At 43.2% G+C, this 19,979-nt stretch overlaps 1 protein-coding gene and 1 pseudogene across 5 annotated transcripts in view; one reads left to right on the top strand and one right to left on the bottom strand.

Annotated features, from left to right (window-relative positions):
* SYTL1 (synaptotagmin like 1) overlaps positions 1–19,979 on the top strand; it is a 59,263-nt gene that overhangs the window by 29,080 nt on the left and 10,204 nt on the right. For 4 of the 5 annotated variants that reach the window (XM_087727384.1, XM_087727381.1, XM_087727382.1 and 1 more), the window contains exons 3-11: positions 1,304–1,452; positions 3,040–3,355; positions 5,228–5,279; positions 6,487–6,550; positions 8,302–8,390; positions 9,936–10,064; positions 11,483–11,649; positions 13,411–13,513; positions 15,613–15,774. In XM_087727384.1, coding sequence (XP_087583510.1) covers positions 1,304–1,452; positions 3,040–3,355; positions 5,228–5,279; positions 6,487–6,550; positions 8,302–8,390; positions 9,936–10,064; positions 11,483–11,649; positions 13,411–13,513; positions 15,613–15,774 — 1,231 coding nt within the window. The remainder of the gene's footprint in view (positions 1–1,303; positions 1,453–3,039; positions 3,356–5,227; positions 5,280–6,486; positions 6,551–8,301; positions 8,391–9,935; positions 10,065–11,482; positions 11,650–13,410; positions 13,514–15,612; positions 15,775–19,979) is intronic. The other variant, XM_087727385.1, reaches the window with a different exon arrangement.
* LOC148043089 (U2 spliceosomal RNA) lies at positions 6,773–6,869 on the bottom strand (annotated as a pseudogene).

The following is a 19,979-nucleotide window of genomic DNA, read 5'->3' as shown; positions in this document are numbered from 1 at the left end:
GCACGCTTTAGTCGAGCGTGGTTTTGTCGTGCCACGACCTGGCACGCCTTTTGTATTGGCCGAGCCATACTGGAATGCAAGATTTGAGTGGGGCATATTCTTCCCCATGTGCTTAAAGGAGCAGCTCAGAAGAGCGTCCATTACATTATTCTTCTTTTCCTTTTTGCCTTACCATATCCCCACCCTAGATGTTAGCAAGAAACCCAGACCCATTGATGCTTAGATTAACAGATGCTGCTGTAGTGGCCTGCCAGTGGTCAGCGGAGCTGACAGCAGGTTTGGACAGTGAGGAGGTTGGGGAGGAACCTGGCCAGTCTGGAGTCCGGGGAAGGCTCTGATGAGGGCTCTGTGTCAGAGGGGCGGGGGGCAAGGCCATCTGACAGTTATCAGCTGCCTTTGGAGTCAGACAGCAGTGAGGCAGACAAACAGCTGGAGCCTGTTCCCAGTGTGCGCATGTGCAGAGTTGCCAGATGAAAGGAACAGCTGAAGAACAGGGGTCGACTTGGGAGTAAGGCCACAGGTGGATGGTGAATGGCCCCTCCCATAGGGAATAAAAGGGGAGAGAAAGGGGAAGGGTGTTTGCAGGAGAAAATTAGTTTATTCCTGCATTCTTGCCAAGTATAGCAGCGTCTGAAAGAGATCAGCCTGGCCACTCTCCAAGCCTGATAAAGATCGGTAATTTTGAAAGACTGTGGGAGTGGAAAGACTTTGCTGGAGAGGAATTCCTGTAAATTAAATAAAAGGGGTTTATCGGGATGAGGACCCAGCTTTGTGCTGCTGGGGAAGCCTAGGTCCCAACATCTGCTTTCGTGTCCATCCACATATATATCCCTCCTGGCTTACCTGGGTGAAAAACTTTCAGCATCTCAGATTCAATCATGCCAGCTGTGATTTACCTGAGTCTGAAAGATGACACATGCCACCACCACCCCGGCATGTGGGTTACTGTCCAATCTTATGTCCTACAAAGACGTCATCTTGAGTTCAGTTGAACTTACTTCCAGGAAAGCAATCACAAAGTTGCATTTAGCTACCATAGCTTCATCTTTCCAGCAGCACTGGTGTCTCCTTTTCCCAGATTCTGCTTGGCCTGAATGAATAATTGTAACTGTTTTGATTCCCTTCCAACTGCCTGTGTTTTGTCAGCTGCCTTGAAAGCTTGCTGGTCAGAATAAGTGGATTCTAAAGAGGTGATAATGAGGAAGAGGAGGAGGAGGAGGGGAAAAAAGGGGGGGATTCTGGCCCAGAGAAACTTTCCAACTTGCCTGTTTCTCTTTCCCCCTCTCTCTCTCCCCCACTCAAGCAAACTGCGCAAGTCTATCTCTGACCCAAACTGGCTGAAGATCTTTTCCGGCGAATGGTTTCGTGATGTCCGTTCCAAACGGCACCAGCGCAATCTCTTTGGGGCAGACATTGTCCGAGCTTCCATCCGCCGGAAGAAGAAACCCAGAGGTAAGCGGAAAAGATGCTTGACTCTCCTCTTGTCCCACAGGTGCTTTTTTCAAGAGGCAGCTGGGCTTTCTGGGTTTTCTTTGAAGACGTTTCACTTCTCATCCAAGAGGCTCCTTCAGCCAACCATGACCTGGATGACTGAGGATCTCCATAGGCATCAGACTGGCCTCTTATTCCTTAGGTTCCAAGATTAGGGCAAAGGAAACAAGAGGACAGGGGTGAAATCCAGGAGGTTCTGCAGAACCGATAGCGGAAATTTTGAGTAGTTCGGAGAACCGGCAAATGCCCCATCTGGCTGGCCCCAGAGTGGGGTGGGAATGGGGATTTTGCAATATCTTTCTCCTGCCACGCCCACCAAGCCACACCACGCCCACCAAGCCACGCCCAAAGAACCGCTAGTTAAAACTTTTGCATTTCACCACTGCAAGAGGAGCAATATTTTGGGAGCTCACTAATTTATAAAGACTGCTCCTCAAATAGTCATGTAATCTTCAGGAATCTCCAAACTTGGCAACTTTAAGATTTGTGGACTTCAACTGGCCGAATTCTTCAGCCAGCCACGTTGGCTGGAGAATTTTGGAAGTTGAAGTCCACGCGTCATAAAGTTGCCAAGTTTGGAGACACCTGTTCTGGTCCAAGTCCCTGCCCAGTGCAGGAATCTTCCTACCCTTCTGGACAACCTCCAGTAACGGAACATTCACATTTTAGGAAGAAGACTGTTCCGTTGCTTAATAACTCTCACAATCATAAAATGTAGCTTTTAAAGTAGTTTTTAAAGGAGAGAATGGTCTCAGGTTGCTCAGAACCTGAGCATCCACGCGGTGAGGATGGATGATTTTTTAAATGTCTGATCTTCCTTTTCTGGGGTGATGAGGAGAGTTAATCTCAGTCTGGAGTTCTCATTCTTTTGGATCAAAGTGCCTTCGGTTAATGTTGACTTTGCGATGATGCATTAAGCTAGTCAGTAAAAGAATACAGAATATAAAATAACAGTGTTGGAAGAGACCTTGGGGGATCTTCTAGTCCCGTGATGGCAAACCTATGGTATGTATGCTGGAAGTGGCACGCAGAGCCATCTCTCCAGACATGCCACATTGCCAGTTGCTCTTCTGGGATCTGACATGCACATGTGTGCCGGCCTGCTGGTCTTTGCGTGCGCATGCGTGCCAGAAACTGGATAACCAGGTGACTGGCCACATGCCGGAAACTGGAAGTTCAGCTTCCTGGCATGTACATCCACGCTTCAGGAATTGCTCTTCCAATTTCCGGTGCTCCCATGCATGCGTGCCAGAGAGCTGCTCTTCTGGTCTCTGGTGTTCCCTCCTGCACACGTGCGCGTGCTCCTGTTTCCGCACTTGGGGCCAAAAAGGTTTTGCCAACACTGTTCTAGTCCAACCCCTAGTCAAACAGGAGAGGCTGTACCATACTGGACACATGGCTATCCAATTTCTTCTTAAAAAGCATGGTATTGGATCAGCCACAACTTCTGAACTCAAGCCTGATTAATTGTTTTCACTGTCAGGAAATTTCTCCTAAGTTCTAGGTTGTTTCTCTCCTTGATAAGTTATTACTTTCACTCTACCAAAGCAGATGAACAGGAACTCAAGCAACAAAGCAGCCTGAAGACTATAGATGTGATCAGTGAACCTGTGCCAGAGGTTCAGAAGACAATTGAGGCCATGGATGGGCCAGAGATTCAGAAGACAATTGAGGCCACGGATGTGCCAGAGATTCAGAAGACAATGGTGACTATGGATGTGTCAGTGGATCAGAAGACAATGGAGGCCACAGATGTGCCAGAGATTCAGAAGACAATGGTGACTATGGATGTGCCAGAGGATCAGAAGACAATGGAGGCCACAAATGTGCCAGAGGATGAGAAGATGATGGAGACTATGGATGTGTAAGCAGCTTTCATATTCAGGGGGAAGAAAGTTGTGTTTTTTGCTATGAAAATGCAAGCTTCTCTAAAAGTGTTCCAAACAGCTAAAGCTTCATTCTTACAGCAGAAAACATTACCTAAATTATCAAGGAGGAAGAGTTATTTGAGAAAGCTGTAGACATTTTTTAAAGGGTGATGGCATAAGAGGATATTGCAACAGAAGCTCAAGCAATGAGCTAGAGATGGAAAACGTGGCAGCAATGGCTCTTGAAACAGGTTTGGTCAGCAAAAAGAAATGTCAACCCAGGCATTGTAATTAAGTTCCTTGGTTGAACACATGGTTTGAAGAATTTCAGATCAAGATATTTCTTCACTTCAGAGCCCTTGCCCAACTCAAAGATTTGATTACATTGCTAGAATCAGAGCTTAATCTAGACCCTTCACAAATAAATGTAGTCCTTTCTTTGATTTAACCTGATAGTATTATTTCTCTTTCTGTTAAACTTTTGAGTGTCTTGCTGATCCCCTGCATATCACGTGGGCTCTGCTTTCTCCCATTTGCAATTTTTGAGGAAATCCAGAGGTAGAACATTCGCAAGACATAATAATTTAACTTCTTGAAGATCTCAATTGAAGGGAAAGTCCCTGAATACCTTATATTAGAGGAGGTCCTGTGTCCTTCAGATCAACGGTCACCAACTGGTGGTCCATGAACCATTGGTGGTCCATGAGAAAATTTTAGTGGTTTGCAGAAAAATCTCTGCATTTTTGCATTTTTTATATTGCACTAAATCAGGGATCCTCAAACTACGGCCACTGGGCCTGAGATGGACCGCCAAAGCAATTACTCCCACTCGTTGATGGTGCAGAGGACGGGATGAGGTCCTTCAGGCACTTAGCTTGGCTGCCTATTTAGTAGCTCCAGCCGTTCCCTCCCTCCCTCCATGGAAGTCCAGGCACTTCAGTGAGTGGTACACAGTTGGGTTCCTTGAAAGATAGAGTTTGCAAGGGCCAATCTAGTATCCGGGCTGCCTACAAGACAAATATTCTTGGCCTTATTTGAGATTCCTAGCTGCAATGGACAACAAATCTAGGGTTGACCCCGGGTGCTTCTCTCTGCTAACAGGCAGCCAAGCTAAGGCCTGAAGGACCCCATACTGTCAATAATTCATATTAGTGGTCCACGGGATTTAAAATTATGAATCTAGAGGTCCCTGAGGTCCGAAAGGTTGGTGACCTTTCAGTATCCAGGGTGATACTGAATTACAGCTCTCAGGAGCACCCACTGGCATGGTCAGTAATAAGGATAGCTGGGAAGTGTAGTTCAGCATCAACTGCTGAGCCATGTGCTCTCCACTCCAATTGGCTTCCACCCCGGTTTTAACTGCTTTTAGTAATAACACTTTTCAGTTGAAATGTATCCTTCTCTGAGGCAGTAGAAGGCAAGTTGTTTTCTTTTCCTACGTAAAAACCCTTCAGATGTTTGAAGAATGGTATTGACGTAGTCCCTCCACGGTCCTTTAATATTTTCCAGAAAACAAATCTTTCCTTTTAGAACATGTCTAAATCCTTATCATATTTAGTGCTGCTATTTGTAGAATCCCAAATCCCTAAGGACTTTTGGTACTTGACACAAAAGATGCTTTGGAAAGAATATATAGCAGATGAATGCATACAGATAAAAGGTCTGCAGATTATAGAATAAAATGATATGAACCAAACAAAGCCATCATCAAACCAAGATGCAATCAAGGTTTGATTCAAGGCCAAATGCCCTTATGAACAGCTTTTGGAAGGCAATCTGGGTGGGACTCAAACATACATCTCTTGTGGATGGAGCCGGAGAGCTTGCTATGAAATTATAATTTTAATCACCTATCTGTTTCCTTATAGACTGCTCACTGAGAATGTTGTGCCTCAGTCATTCCAACTGACAAAGACCCCGGTAAGTGGTTTATTATGGCCAGGGAATCCTCCATTCAGAGTGGATGGTGGTTGTTGTTCAGACCTAGGATTCCCAAGATCTTAAAGCAGACTCCTTGTCCTGATAAAACCTCTTTTATTTAGGTTAAAGGGAATTCTTCACCAGCAAAGTCCCAGCAAACAGTCTTTCATGAGATTTCCCAACTACAGACCTTTATCAGGCTTCCAAACTCCATGCTGTAGCAGCAATTACTTGGCAAGAAGTCAGGAACAGATCTTCGCCCTAATGAATTGAACTAATTCTTTCCTGCAAACTCCCCTCCCCTTTTGCTCCTCTTTATTCCCTATGGAAGGGGCCATTCACCATCCAACTGTGCCTTTACTCCCGAGTCGGCCCTTGTTCCTTAGCTGTTCCTTCTCCTGGCAGATCTGCATATGCGCACATCAGGAACAGGCTCCAGCTGTTCTTCTGCCTCACTGATATCCAACTCCGAAGGCAGCTGATAACTGGCATATGGCTCTGGCCTCCTCTCTGCCTCCGACACAGAGCCCTCATCAGAGCCTTCCCCAGACTCCAGGACTGGCCCATGTTCCTCCCCAACCTCCTCACTGTCTGAGTCTGCCATCAGCTCTGCTGGCAGGCCACAACAGTTGTGAACATTTGTGCCAGTTGTAAATGGCAGTGGTACCAAGGAGGTAGAACAATAGAGTTAAAGTGGTGGAGCAGAAGGAGGGTCAGGACAGCTGCCCAACATGTTCCTTTCAAATGCTCTCCCTGCCAATAGCACATGGGGAGCAGGAAGTGAAGAGCTGAGCATCATTTCTAAAATGCAGAAACATTGATTCAACTCCAGAAACCCAAGCTTCCGTACTTCCAATTCACACTTAGTCATAAAGAGACTAAATGTGGCAAAATCCAGAAAGCCACTGTTTGCCCTTCGGTATTAAATTGGTCCCCTTTAAAAAAATCTTGATTCTTTGTTCTCAGTGCAAGGGTGGCTTTTGTGCAAATAACATCTGCAAATATCCCTGGAAACATGCGGATGTCAGAGCATTTGGTTGTTGTAAACCGTAGGCTACTGTGACAAATGGTTCGGGCTGAGTAGTTCAGAAGTTACAGTCCCTGGTGCAGTTTGGCTTATGCTGATAAGGATTTGGAAACAACTTTGTGTTCAGATCACCTGTGTTCAGTAACCACAGCAGGTCGCTTCTCTTTCTTTCTCTCTTAGGAGGCCAACCCCATGCCCAAGGATGTGGTCTGTTTCCCAGGGTTGGCTGTTGAAAACACTCTAGGTAAAAACTCATAAAAAACATACATCTGTGTTGAGGGCAACCACAAAATAAATATATGGAGAAAGTATTCAATTGCATTAGTATGTGTGCTTTCTTTCTGGTGTAAATGCCCACACAGCCCCCCCCTGAACTAGAGGGAGGATTGGAGTCTCAGGCATCAGAAAAAGGCAGCAGTATTCACATCCTCATAGCCATTATGGTGGTACCTCGGTACTCATCGTTAATTGGTTCCGGGAGGCACCCAAAAACGCTGAATACCAAACAATTTTTTTCCGATAAGATACTACACTTGATCTTAGCCAAAAGGCCAAGAAGCGATATTCCAATAAGGAATAATGTAGTGAGTCACAAGGCAGCCAACACTGACAAGTTCTAGCTTCAGTTGTGGTGGTGCAGTAATTAGAATGCAGACTGCAGGGCTAACTCACTGCTCACTCCATCAGTTCGATTCTGAGTGGCTCAAGGTTGACTCAGCCTTCCATCTTTACGAAGTTGGTCAAATGAAGACCCAGACTGTTGGGGTCAATTTGCTAACTCTGTATGTAAGCCGCCCGGAGTCCTTTGGGATTGGGCGGCATATAAATTCATTAAACTTTAACTTTAACTTTAACTTTACCTGTAAACTGCTTAGAAAGGGCTGTAAAAGCACTGAGAAAAAATATGTAATTCCAAGGACTATTGCTATTGTGTGTTGAGTGCCCAACAAAAATGAGTACCAGGACAAAATTTTGCATTCAAATGCGTTGAGTACCACAAGTTTGATAAGTTTCAAAGCAGTTGAGTACCAAGGTACCCCTGTAATCTGATGGAAATTCAGTTCTTCTCCCAGACAGGGTTCTTACTTTGAGCGACAGCATTTCCCATCTGTACTCAAGAAAGCCATTTCTCAGTGCAAAGACCATCATTGGGGAGAAAAGAATATAGTGAAGGTCCCAGAAAGCACCAATAAGTATTCATCACTTATGGTGGTCCTAGGACCTTCTCTCCCTGACCAGGACTTTGGTGGTTCCCAAACCATGAAGCAAGCCATTTGCAAAGATCAATAGTCGGCTTCTTCCTCTCCATCCCTACTGAGCACAAACCCATTAGCAGCCACACTTAAAAGTTCTTTTAGCAAGTCTTAAAGTTGCTAAGTTTGGAGATCCCTGCTTTAGGAAAACAGTATTCTAAAAACGTGATGGCAAACCTATGAAAACACGTGCCAGAGGTGGCACGAAGAGCTATCTCTGTGGGCGCGGGCGCCATTGCCAGCTGCTTTTCTAGTTTCCGGCACGCCGGCCAGCTGTTCTTTATGGGCGCCAGAAAACAGCCCGAAAAGAGGCTGCTTTTCAGGCCATGCAGGTATGTGCGTGCTGGCCAGCTAGTCTCTGGGCTTCCAGCACTCCAGCGCAGGCGCATGCAACAGCATGCACACATGTTCCAGTTTGGACACTTGGTGCCAAAAAGGTTCACCATCACTGTTCTAAGATATGGGGGAAGGATCCAAGACCATCTGATGATGCATAAGCATGACCCCACTGCCTCTGAGTGGGTGTCTGGGTGTTGGGTGCAAATGACATGGCAATTGACAAGGAACTGGCTGGCTGGCGTTCTGAACAGGAACATCCCATGTTGTGACATTTTGTGGCAGTTCTCCTTTGTGCTGTCTCTTATGACTGGATGGCAGCATTAAATCTTGACGCAGAATTGTTGCGTTTCCAAGTCCCGTGTCTCATTTTGTCCTTATCCATTAACCCCGCTGGCCATTGCAGAGAGAAGCAGCTCATTTAGCAGCCTGAATTCCGAGACAGAGGAACAAGAGCAGCCTGGAGTGGAAGCAGCTGTCAAGGAACCAGTGCAGGTACAAAGGCAGAGACGGCCTCCCTCTTCTTCTTTTAACGACCTTGTAACCCCTTGCGTCAGGGTGGACGTGGGAGGAGGACTGAACGGAGCATGAGCATTTACCGTATTTTCAGAGTATAAGACGCACCCTTTTCCCTCAAAAAGGAGGCTGAAAATCTGGGTGCGTCTTATACACTGAATACAGCATTTTTGGCATTCCACCCCCCCCCTTTTGCAAAAATGGCTGTGCATAGCCTTTAGGAGGCTTCCCGGGGACTGGGGAAGGGAGAAATGAATGAAAAATGGGCCATTCCCCCCCCCCCCGCCCCAAAGAGCACTCTATAAGCCCCCTAAAGGTTATGCATGCTCTTTTTTTTGACAAAAAATGGGCCTGTTTTCACAAAAAACGGTCTGTTTTTGGGAGGTGTGCAGAGTGAATTTTTTTTTTCAAATTTGCCTTTTCAAAATCTCGGTGCGTCCTATAATCCCCAAAATATGATATATATAAACCCATACATGCATGCACATATACATATATTAATCACAGTCCATATCAGGCAGTTAACGTAATACATGCCATTTATGTTGTTTCAGATCATTTGGTTACTTGTATAATGAGGCATGTAGCATATATTGTCTGTTGCTTCTCCACTCCCTGAATGGGGATTGATAGCATTGAATTTTTACTCCAACTGGGAATTCACATACAGAAGGACATACTAAAGCAGGGGTGTCCAACAGATGTATCACATGCTGGCTACCCCATCCCCATAAAGGAGGGAAAGGGGGGATATGTCATGTGATGATAACGTGCCATCACAAATTTGATACCCCTGTATTAAAGTTTTTATGTACGGTCCCTTCTTGTATCCTTCTGAAACTAGAATTTCACAGTGATGAATTTTAAGATTAGGAGATTACCATATCACAGGAAACTTACGAGAATAATTCTTCCTCTTTTCTTCTCCCAATTATTTAAAAACAATTAGAATAGAATAGAATAGAATAGAATAGAATAGAATTCTTTATTGGCCAAGTGTGATTGGACACAAGGAATTTGTCTTTGGTGCATAGGCTCTCAGTGTACGTAAAAAGACAAGATACATTCGTCACAAATCATAAGGTGCAACACTTAATGACAGTCATAGGGTACAAATAAGCAATCAAATCATACTAGGAAACAATCAATATAAATTGTAAGGATACAAGCAACAAAGTTACAGTCATAAGTGGGAGGAGATGAGTGATAGGATCGACGAGAGGATTAATAGTAATGCAGCCTGAGTGAATAGTTTGACAGTGGTGAGGGAATTAGTTATTTAGCAGAGTGATGGCATGCAGGGAAAAACTAGTTGTTCTGGTGTGCATCCCTTATAGCATCGTGTTGAGGGTAGGAGTTGAAACAATTTATGTCCAGGATGTGAGGGGTCTGTAGATATTTTCACAGCCCTCTTTTTGACTCGTGCAGTGTACAGGTCCTCAATGGAAGGTGGGTTGGTAGCCATTGTTTTTTCTGCAGTTCTAATTATCCTCTGAAGTCTGTGTCTGTCTTGTTGGGTTGCAGAATAACAACCAATTGGAAAATGGACGAGGGTCGACTTTGGTTTCATCCCCTTCAAAGGCAAATCCAGTGAGCCCCCCAAATAAAGTGCTGACTGCTAGCTCTTCTGCCTCCAGTTTGAGTTCATCCACGGTATGTGATTTCATGGTTGAAAGAAGAATGTAACCTTTTCTGGGAGAGCTAAAAGCTACATTATATAGGGTGATAATGCAAAACATGTTTCTGGAATTCATAATGATAATAATATTTATAACACCCGAAGACAACAGAAGAGAAGAGAAAGAACAATCCCAAATGGCATTGATCAAAATCTGCATATTTCGAGGTATCCCACATTACAGTATGTTGTTGCCAATTGCAAACTTTTAAGCCAATGCTAAAATAGATCACAATTAAAATCAGAGTATTAGGCAGCATTTCACAACTATAACCGGTACGATTCTAAATTCTAAGTTCTACCCTATAAACTAGGGTAAAAAATTGTAACCCTTTCTGCTTAATGTAAGGAATTTGCTGAATTTAGAAGATCATAAAGAGATCAATATCTTAATCTTTATTACTAATATTAGGAAAAAATTATCAACAGTGCAAACCTGTTACAAGTTTATAGTCCAAAAGTGGATTCCACGTTGAATTAAATTCTATATCAAATTTGTCGTCCCCCCCCCCCCAAATATGAAATTAGCTTTGGTATCAACACATAAGTTTGTCCTGGCATTTTAAAATGTGTTAAGCTTCGTTTAGGACTTTCGTTTCTCTGTGTTTAATGTTGATCTCCTTTCCTCTCCCATCGTCTCCCTCTCCTTCCGTCCTCCCTCCCCTCCCATGCCTTCCCCTACTTTCTCCTCTCCTCTCCCTCCTCCCCTCCCCACTCCCCTCTTCCTTCACCCCTCCACTTCTTTCTCATCCCCTCCCTTCCCCTCTCTCTCCTCTCCTCCCCTCCCCACTCCCCTCTTCCTTCTCCCCTCCTTTCTCCTCCACTCCTCTCCTCTCTCCTCTCCCTCTTCTCCTCTCCATCCCACTTCCCTCTTCCTTCTCCCCTCCCCTCCTTTCTCATCCCCTCTCCTCTCCCTCCCTCCTCTCCTCTTTATTCCACTCCCCTCTTCCTTCTCCCCTCCTTTCTCATCCTCTCTCCTCTCCTCTCCCACTTCTTCTCCCCACGCCACTCCCCTCTTCCTTCTCCCCTCCCCTCCTTTCTCCTTCCTTCCCTGCTCTCTCCTCTTTCGTCTCCCCTCCCTTTTCCTCTTTCCTTTCCCTCCAACCCTTTTCTTTCCCTCCCATCTCCCTCTCCTCCCGTCTCCCTCTCATCTTCTCCCCTCCCCTCCCCTATTCCCCAGTCCCTCCCCCCATCCTCCTGAGGGAAACAATTGCAGTAAGCAATTCTTTGTTTTGGGCTGGGTGTAGCATAGCTATTGAACAGCATTCAGTTTTGTATTGCTTCCAATTTCCTTGAAAACTTTCACCCTCTTGTGGCAAAACATTGTCCTTGACCTACCTTGGTGATCTGCCTCTTTCTTTCTTGTTCCTTGACCGTTCTCATCTCACGGCAGATGAGTGGCAGTATGGCGAGCATGTTCAGCGACAATGATATTGGGAGCATCGACATCCGGGGTTGCGTCCAGTTCTCCTTGCGCTACCACTCCTCCAAGAAGGAGTTCCACGTCCAGGTCATCCAGTGCCGGGATCTTGCTGAAGCTAAAAAACAGCGGTCTGATCCGTACGTTTGGGGAAGGGGGGGCTGGTTCTTCTTAGCTGCAGACCAACAATGGCCACATCCTTGAATGGCTGGAGGGCATCTGGGTGTGTGCCTCACAATTTGGGAAGGATAGAAGCTGCTCAGGACTTTCAAAGGACTTGTGGCCGCTGCAAGCAGGATGATACCATAGTCAAACCAGAGGTGGCATTCAGCTGGTTCTGACCAGTTCTGAAGAACCGGTAGCGGAAATTTTGAGTAGTTCGGAGAACCGGTAACTACTGGCTGGCCCCGCCCCATCTATTCTCTGCCTCCCAAGTCCCAGCTGATTGGGAGGGAATGGGGATTTTCCAGTATCCTTCCCTCGCTATGTCCACCAAGCCATGCCCACCAAGCCATGCCACACCCACCAAGCCACGCCCACAGAACCAGTAGTAAAAAAAAATTGAATCCCACCGAGTCAAACTTTGATTTTTTAAAAAATTTTTTATTTTGTTTGTACAAACAAACACATCTTTGCAACACATTACATTTTTTTTTACATATCTGTTGTGAAAAAGCAGGAAAGCAAAAAAGGAGGAAAGATCAACAAATCAATAGACAACTACAAAACCGGAAAATGATTAAAAGATAGAAATATGAGATAGACTGTAGCAGATAAATATTATACAAAACGACTTAAATGTAGTAAAGACTGTTATACATAGAATACATAGAATATTATATATAGAATGAAAAAAATGTATGAAATAATATAAATGCACACATATATATAAAGTTATAGTTATAAAAGATTTATTTGTATAGATAAAAAAATCACAAACTTGATTTAACAAACTTCCCTTTAGCAGATTGTATTTTACTTGAGGAAATCTGGATTTGGACATTCCTACAATAGAGATAGTCCTCGATTTACAACAGTTCATTTAGTGACAGGTTTGACTAATATCCTGGCACCTATGCTTGGGTGAACAGCCATGTCTTTAAGAGCTTTTTAAAAAACCAGCACTGATGGGCCATGAGGACACTGCTGGTAGTCCTCAACTTACAACAGTTCATTTACTGACCATTCAAAGTTACAACAGCACTAAAAAAAGTGACTTATGACCATTTTTCACACTTACGACCTTTGTACTAGCCCAATGATCATACGATTAAAATTCAGACGCTTGGCAACTGTTTCATACTTACGACCATTACTGTGTCCCAGGATTATGGGATCACCTTTTGCCACCTTTTGACAAGCAAAAACCAATGGGGGAGCCGGGTTTGCTTAACAACCATGGCACTAACTTTTCAACTGCGGTGATTCACTTAACAACTGTGGCAAAAGGTTGTAAAATGGGGCAAGACTCACTTAACAAACATCTTCCTTAACAACGTAAATTTTGGGTCAACGGTGGTCGAAAGCTGAGGACTACCTGGAATGAATTAAATCTGGATATTTTTTTTGCACCGGTTTAAAACTGCAGGAGTTATTGGCATAAGTTGGCATTGTTTGCATAACGAAGTAATATAAATTGTACACAATGATATACTTAGGCAAATGAGGTCAACTCGAACAAATCCTGTAAATGGATTGCTTGTCTGCAAATTGACATCAAACATGATTGGCCGAAGGCCATTATACAAACCTGTTTGTACATCACTGGTGATACAAACGTTGTATTTTACAGAAATGTCTCGGATGATTAAAACCTCATTCCGGGGCATCAGGTGCCAAATTAGGGCAAGACTGTCATGGTGACTTACACTGACTTTGTAATGCCTTTCTCGCCCACCCAGATATGTCAAAACCTACCTGCTTCCTGACAGATCCAATCACAGCAAGAGGAAAACTGCTGTCAAGAAGAGAAGTTTAGATCCTATCTTTAATGAGACTCTTAAGGTGAGGGAGAAGCAGCAGCTTCTGATGTGAGCTCCTACTAATCAAAAGCAAAGTTGTGTCCAAAGTCACCTTTCCAAGGAAAGAGCCTTCAGGCATTCTGAAGTCATTCCTTCCTCCTCCTCCTCCTCCTCCTCCTCCTCCTCCTCCTCCTCCTCCTCCTCCTCCTCCTCCTCCTCCTCCTCCTCCTCCTCCTCCTCCTCCTCCTCCTCCTCCTCCTCCTCCTCCTTGTGCCATATCCGTCATCGGACTTTGGCAATAATGTACAGTGATCCTATTTTTATCAACAGTTGCACAAAAAATTGCTATTGATTTTTATCCAAACCAGTCCCTTAAGATTTTGAAGCCACAATGTTCTTCTTTTGCCTGGATCTCGTTTACCTTCAATCTTTCCCTGGAGGATTAAGTGAAGTATGCTGTATTTTTCCGGGTGTCGCATCACACATTCAAAATATTATAACTTTTGCTTTTTTAATGGTTTTGATGATTTCCCTTGCCTTTCCCAGGCGGCTTATCACCTCCTCGTTTCTGATTTTGTCAACCCAGCTTATCCATAACAGCCGCCTCTAAATCCACATTTGAAATGCTTCTATTCTTTCTCCTGGGATTCCTAATGCAGACATTTCCTGGTGGAGAGATTCGGTAGCTTTTCAGAAGCAAGCCATTTCTGAAATGTTGGCAAAATTCACTTAACTGTCTTGCTTAGCAACAGAAACTTTGGGCTCGATTGTGGTCATAAGGACTACTTTTATATAGGAGGATGAGCAAAGGCCTGGGACACACATGCTGTAGTAGGGATGAGCAACTGATGGGGTGCATAGATCTCCCGATTTACAGTCCTCCTATTTTGCCACCAATTTTAAAACCATCTCACCTCTCAATAAAGGTGAAAATCAGAGCCAAGAAAAAAGAAGCTTAAAAGATTCAGTCTCATCTTTTCTGGTTATGTAAACAGTGATTTTTAGTGATTTTAGTGATTTTATTAATATTTATAGGCCGCCCTTTTCCCTGAGGGGACTCAGGGCGGCTTACATAAAATGGGGAAGGGAGGGTACAGACAATAGACACAAAATAGTACATAAAGGTAAAATAGTAAACAACATTCATTCATCATTCGGGTGGGGCCAGATTATCTTTATCCCCAGGCCTGACGGGCTAGCCAGATCTTAAGGGCTGTGCGGAAGGTCTGGACGGTGGTGAGGGTACGAATCTCCACGGGGAGATCGTTCCAAAGGGTCGGAGCTACTACTGAAAAGGCTCTCCTCCGTGTGGTTGCCAGTCGACACTGACTGGCAGATGGTACTCGGAGGAGGCCTAATCTGTGCGATCTAATTGGTCGCAGGGAGGTAATTGGCAGGAGGCGGTCTCTCTCAAACAGGTGGCTTCCTGAAGCCCTCCAGTCAATGGGGAGGACTAGCTAAGACATAGTCCTGATCTTTTGCCCACTCCTACCCTACATGATAAAATTAGAAATATATCAAGGTTGGAGAAGAAAAACTTAAGGGGAAGATACTCACTATTTTCTGCTACCTGAATCAGGAATAGCAATAGTTAGTTAGACTTATATACCACTTCATAGGGCTTTCAGCCCTCTCTAAGCGGTTTACAGAGTCAGCATATTGCCCCCAACAACAATCCGGGTCCTCATTTTATCCACCTCAGAAGGATGGAAGGCTGAGTCAACCTTGATCCGGTGAGATTTGAACAGCCGAACTGCTGAACTGCAGTCAGCTGAAGTAACCTGCAGTGCTGCATTTAACCACTACGCCACCTTGGCTCCTAAATGGGAATGGGAAGACACTGTCTTTCAGATGTTTCTGAACAGTTGTTTTACATCAGGCTTCCTCAACTCCTGGGCCACGGACTGGTAACAGTCCGTAGCCTGCTGGGAACTGGGCCATGTAAGCAAGTGAAGCTTCATCTGCACTAGATAGCACACAAAACCACACCCTCCTCATGGAACTGCTCCCTGATGCCCCAAAGGTTGGGGGTTAGGGTTAGGCTCTACATGACCATTAGGTAGACAGTTGGAGTGTCCCCTAAAATTGTCCATATTTTCTCCTTCCCTTTTCTAATGCTTTTCCACCCATTTTGATCTATAGTACAAGATTGAAAGGGCTGAACTCCAGGGGAGGATCCTGAACTTGTCTGTCTGGCATCATGATTCACTGGGCCGAAACCTTTTCCTGGGAGAAGTGGAGGTGGCCTTGAACACCTGGGACTGGAGCAACACAAGTCCAAAGTGGTTCAACCTGCAGCCCAAGGTGAGTGACCCCGGTTGGACCCAATGATGATGGGGGAAATGCCTGTCCTCGTATTCATTTCCCAAACCATCTGTAGCATCTCTCCTTGTATAACAACAGAAGGGGAAGTTTCGTATGCGGGTGATGGAGATTAGATATCTAATTCTCCATGAAAATGGGTATCAGAATTTCTTCCTCCTGGAAAAGTAAGATGCTACAGCTTTCTCTTCGGTGTTTTAGTTCTGCTCTGCTAGCCTAACTGATTCTGTACGGAGAGCGGTTGTATGCTCTGAGTTTCTATCAGCGGTTTGAAAGTCATTTAGGCCAAGTGCAAGCCTACCATCTTGATGGCAAGGAAATGCTTTCCCAAAATACTTCCTTCTTTCCTTCTGACCATCTCCACACATGGCTTAGTTAGTCCTTCCTTTTTGGACCACGATTAATTAAATAACCCTTAATGCTTGGATTCCCACTGCATGCCCACTAAACCAAAATCCTGGTTGCAGCCAGGTTTGTTTGCTTTTTCATAGCACTTAGGTGCCAATTGCCAGGTCAGTTTATAATATGATTTATATTGATTGTTTCCCAGTATGATCTGATTGCTTATTTGTAACCTATGGCTTTCACTAAATGTTATATCTTATGATTCGTGATGAAAGTATTTTATTTTTCTTTATGTACACTGAGAGCATATGCACCAAAGACAAATTCCTTGTATATCCAATCACACTTGTCCAATAAAGAATTCTATTCTATTCTATTCTATTCTATTCTATTCTATTCTATTCTATTCTATTCTATTCTATTCTATTCTTCTTTATGTACACTGAGAACATTTGCACCAAGAACAAATTCCTTGTGTGTCCAATCACTCTTGGCCAATAAAGAATTCTATTCTATTCTATTCTATTCTATTCTATTCTATTCTTCTTTATGTACACTGAGAACATTTGCACCAAGAACAAATTCCTTGTGTGTCCAATCACACTTGTCCAATAAAGAATTCTATTCTATTCTATTCTATTCTATTCTATTCTATTCTATTCTATTCTATTCTATTCTATTCTATTCTATTCTATTCTATTCTATTCTTCTTTATGTACACTGAGAGCATTTGCACCAAGAACAAATTCCTTGTATGTCCAATCACACTTGGCCAATAAAGAATTCAATTCACTTCACTTCACTTCACTTCACTTCACTTCACTTCACTTCACTTCTATTCTATTCTATTCTATTCTATTCTATTCTATTCTATTCTATTCTATTCTATTCTTCTTTATGTACACAAAGAGCTTATGCACCAAAGACAAATTCCTTGTATGTCCAATCACACTTGTCCAATAAAGAATTCTATTCTATTCTATTCTATTCTATTCTATTCTATTCTATTCTATTCTATTCTATTCTTCTTTATGTACACAAAGAGCATATGCACCAAAGACAAATTCCTTGTATGTCAAATCACACTTGTCCAATAAAGAATTCTATTCTATTCTATTCTATTCTATTCTATTCTATTCTATTCTATTCTATTCTATTCTATTCTATTCTAAGACAGGTAATCCTAGAATTACAACAGCTCATTTAGTGATTGAAATTATCACGGTACCGACAAAAGTGACTTATGGCCCATTTTTCAAACTTTTGACAGTTGCAGGATCCCTGTGGTCATGTAATCACAATTTACCTTCCCAACAAAGGTGGTTCCTATTTTTCTACTTGCATTTTTACGTGCTTTCAAACTGTTAGGTTGGCAGAAGCTGGGACAAGTAACGGGAGCTCACTCCGTTATGTGAACCACTGAACTGCTGATCTTCTGATCGACAAGCTCAGTGTCTAAGCCACTGAGCCACTGCGAAAAGGCAATGAGTAGTGATCCATGCACCACTCTTTTGTAAAAGTAGTGTTTTTATTAAAAGATTTTACATACACAATGAGAAATATCTTCAAAGAAAACCATGTATTAAATGTGAAAAAAGGGGTGAAGAAAGGAAGAGAGTCAAGAAAAAAAGAAGATAGGAGAAAGGAAATAACAGAAAACAGAGAGGGAGAGGGAGAGAGAGAGGGAGAGATACCAGAGAAATTATCTATTCTAGAATGTATAAAAGCATTTCAGAATTATGTTGCAAATGTAACAACATAAAGGGACATTTTACCATGCTTTGGGGACATGTAAAAAGGCTTTAAAAATGAATTGCCATATACACATTGATAGACAATTTTCAAAGATTAGTATATAATTGAAGCGAGAACATTTAGAACTGATGGCTAGCCAGTTAAAAAAGAGTCATGGAAATTTTTTCTTTTGTACTATATAAATAGTGTGGCAAGATTATTTTAGTTACAAAGATGGAAATAGTTGGCATTACCACTATAGAGCAATAGTTAGTGAAATTGACAGAACTTGTTGAGGTGGAAAAATTGACGTCTTGGGTTAGAGAAAGATCATTATTGACCTTCATCAATGCCTGGAAACTCTTTATGGATTTTTTTTTTGCGTAAAAAGGAAAGCCATATTGTGATTTACGGTTTAGAGGATTAGAAAGAATAGGTTATAGAAAGAAGGGAATTATAGCGTAATCTTAGAAAGGTTTGGTTAGATTTATATATGTAACTGCGGAGAGGAAGATTGGAATCCCTGGGCAGTCCTTTAGCTTATCCATTTGTCTGAGGTGGTGTAGGGTTTCCTGCCTAAGCAGAGGGTTGGACTAGAAGACCTCCAAGATCCCTTCCAACTCTGTTATTCTATTCTTATCCTCAGGGAATCATTGGTTCACTTAACCTTTGAAATTTGATCTCCAATTAAGTTCAGTTGGCAACCATAGGAAGCGGTGGAGACGACTGTTTTCTGCTTCCGTTGAAGGTCAGGCCAAGACAGGAATTAATTTTGTGTAGGTGGGTAGACAAATGTGGCTCTTTGAAGTGGAAAAGTCCGCTGAGTCATAGAGCCACTGCAAATTGTGAAGGAGGGTCTGTGGTTCAATGCAGAGTGCAAGTGATATATGGTGAAATCCTATCCTAGAATCCAACGGTTGCCCTGTTTTGCAATCTTACTCTTTGCGGGTGGTGAAATAGACAGCTTTATATATACAGACAGTCCTCGACTTAACCAGAGTTCATTTAGTGACTGGAAAAAGTGATATGATCGTTTTTTATTTACTTTACTTTAGTCACTAACTCGTACAATGAAATCAAATGCCATCTTCGGTGTGCATTATAACTATAAAAATAAAACACAAACACATGCTCCACAATCTATATGAAAACCTCTGATATTGCATTAATATTGCACTATACAGTAGAATTCAATATAGTTACTGTCCTGGGATAGAAGCTGTTTTCCAGCCTATTTGTCCTTGTTTTTATTACCCTGTACCGTCTGCCAGATGGTAATAGTTCAAAAAAAAGGTACCCAGGGTGAGATGGATCTTTAAGAATTTTGTTAAGGCAACAAGGAGCTATCAAGCTCTTCCAAGGAGGGGAGAGGGCAACCAATGATCCTCTGGGCAATGATGTTAACCCATGGCCATTGCCGCATCCCCATGGTCACGTGGTCAAAATTCAGACATTTGGCAACTGATTCATATTTATGACGGCTGCAGTGTCCCAGAGTCATGTTAATCACTTTTTGCAACCTTCTGACAAACTGTTGTTAAAAATAAAAGGAAATGGAGGAAGGGCAACTGTTGGTTCTAGGTAGGAATTTTGGGAGTTGAAGTCCATACATCTTAAAGTTGCTGAGGTTGACAAATACTGGCTTAAAGGGAGAAGTGGGTTCCTATCGATTTGGCCCGATTCGGCTGAGTAGGTAGTAACTTGGCTGCCCATGCCTCCAAACTGGTTCTATCGGCGGCGTTGTAGGTGCCGCTATCTGGTTTTTTGCTTCTGCACATGCGCAGAAGCAATTTTTTCTGTACTGTGCATCAAGCGCCCGCGCGCTGAAGCACATCACTGAACGAACCGTCAGTAAAACAATCTGGAACCCACCGCTGCCTAAAGGAATATTATCTTCATGGATGTGATAGAAGACAGAAGGCAGACGCTATTTGCCATCTTGCAACAGGTTTCCCCCCCAGACAGACAAACTTATAGTTGTGATAATTTGAAGCCAGGAAACTCCTGGTTTTTGCAGCAGAGATAATCTCTCTAGGGAAGGGAAGCTGAAATGGTCTAAGAAGCTAACGGGAAGTAAGTAATGTTGAAATTGGATTCTGAGAGGGAAG

The sequence above is a fragment of the Thamnophis sirtalis genome, unplaced genomic scaffold (genome assembly GCF_051295495.1).
Source record: "Thamnophis sirtalis isolate CommonGarterSnake01/CBP01778 unplaced genomic scaffold, rThaSir2_p1.2 scaffold_13, whole genome shotgun sequence".
NCBI lineage: Eukaryota > Metazoa > Chordata > Lepidosauria > Squamata > Natricidae > Thamnophis > Thamnophis sirtalis.
The sequence above is the reverse complement of the archived record's forward strand: the minus strand, read 5'-3'. Positions and strand labels throughout refer to the sequence as shown.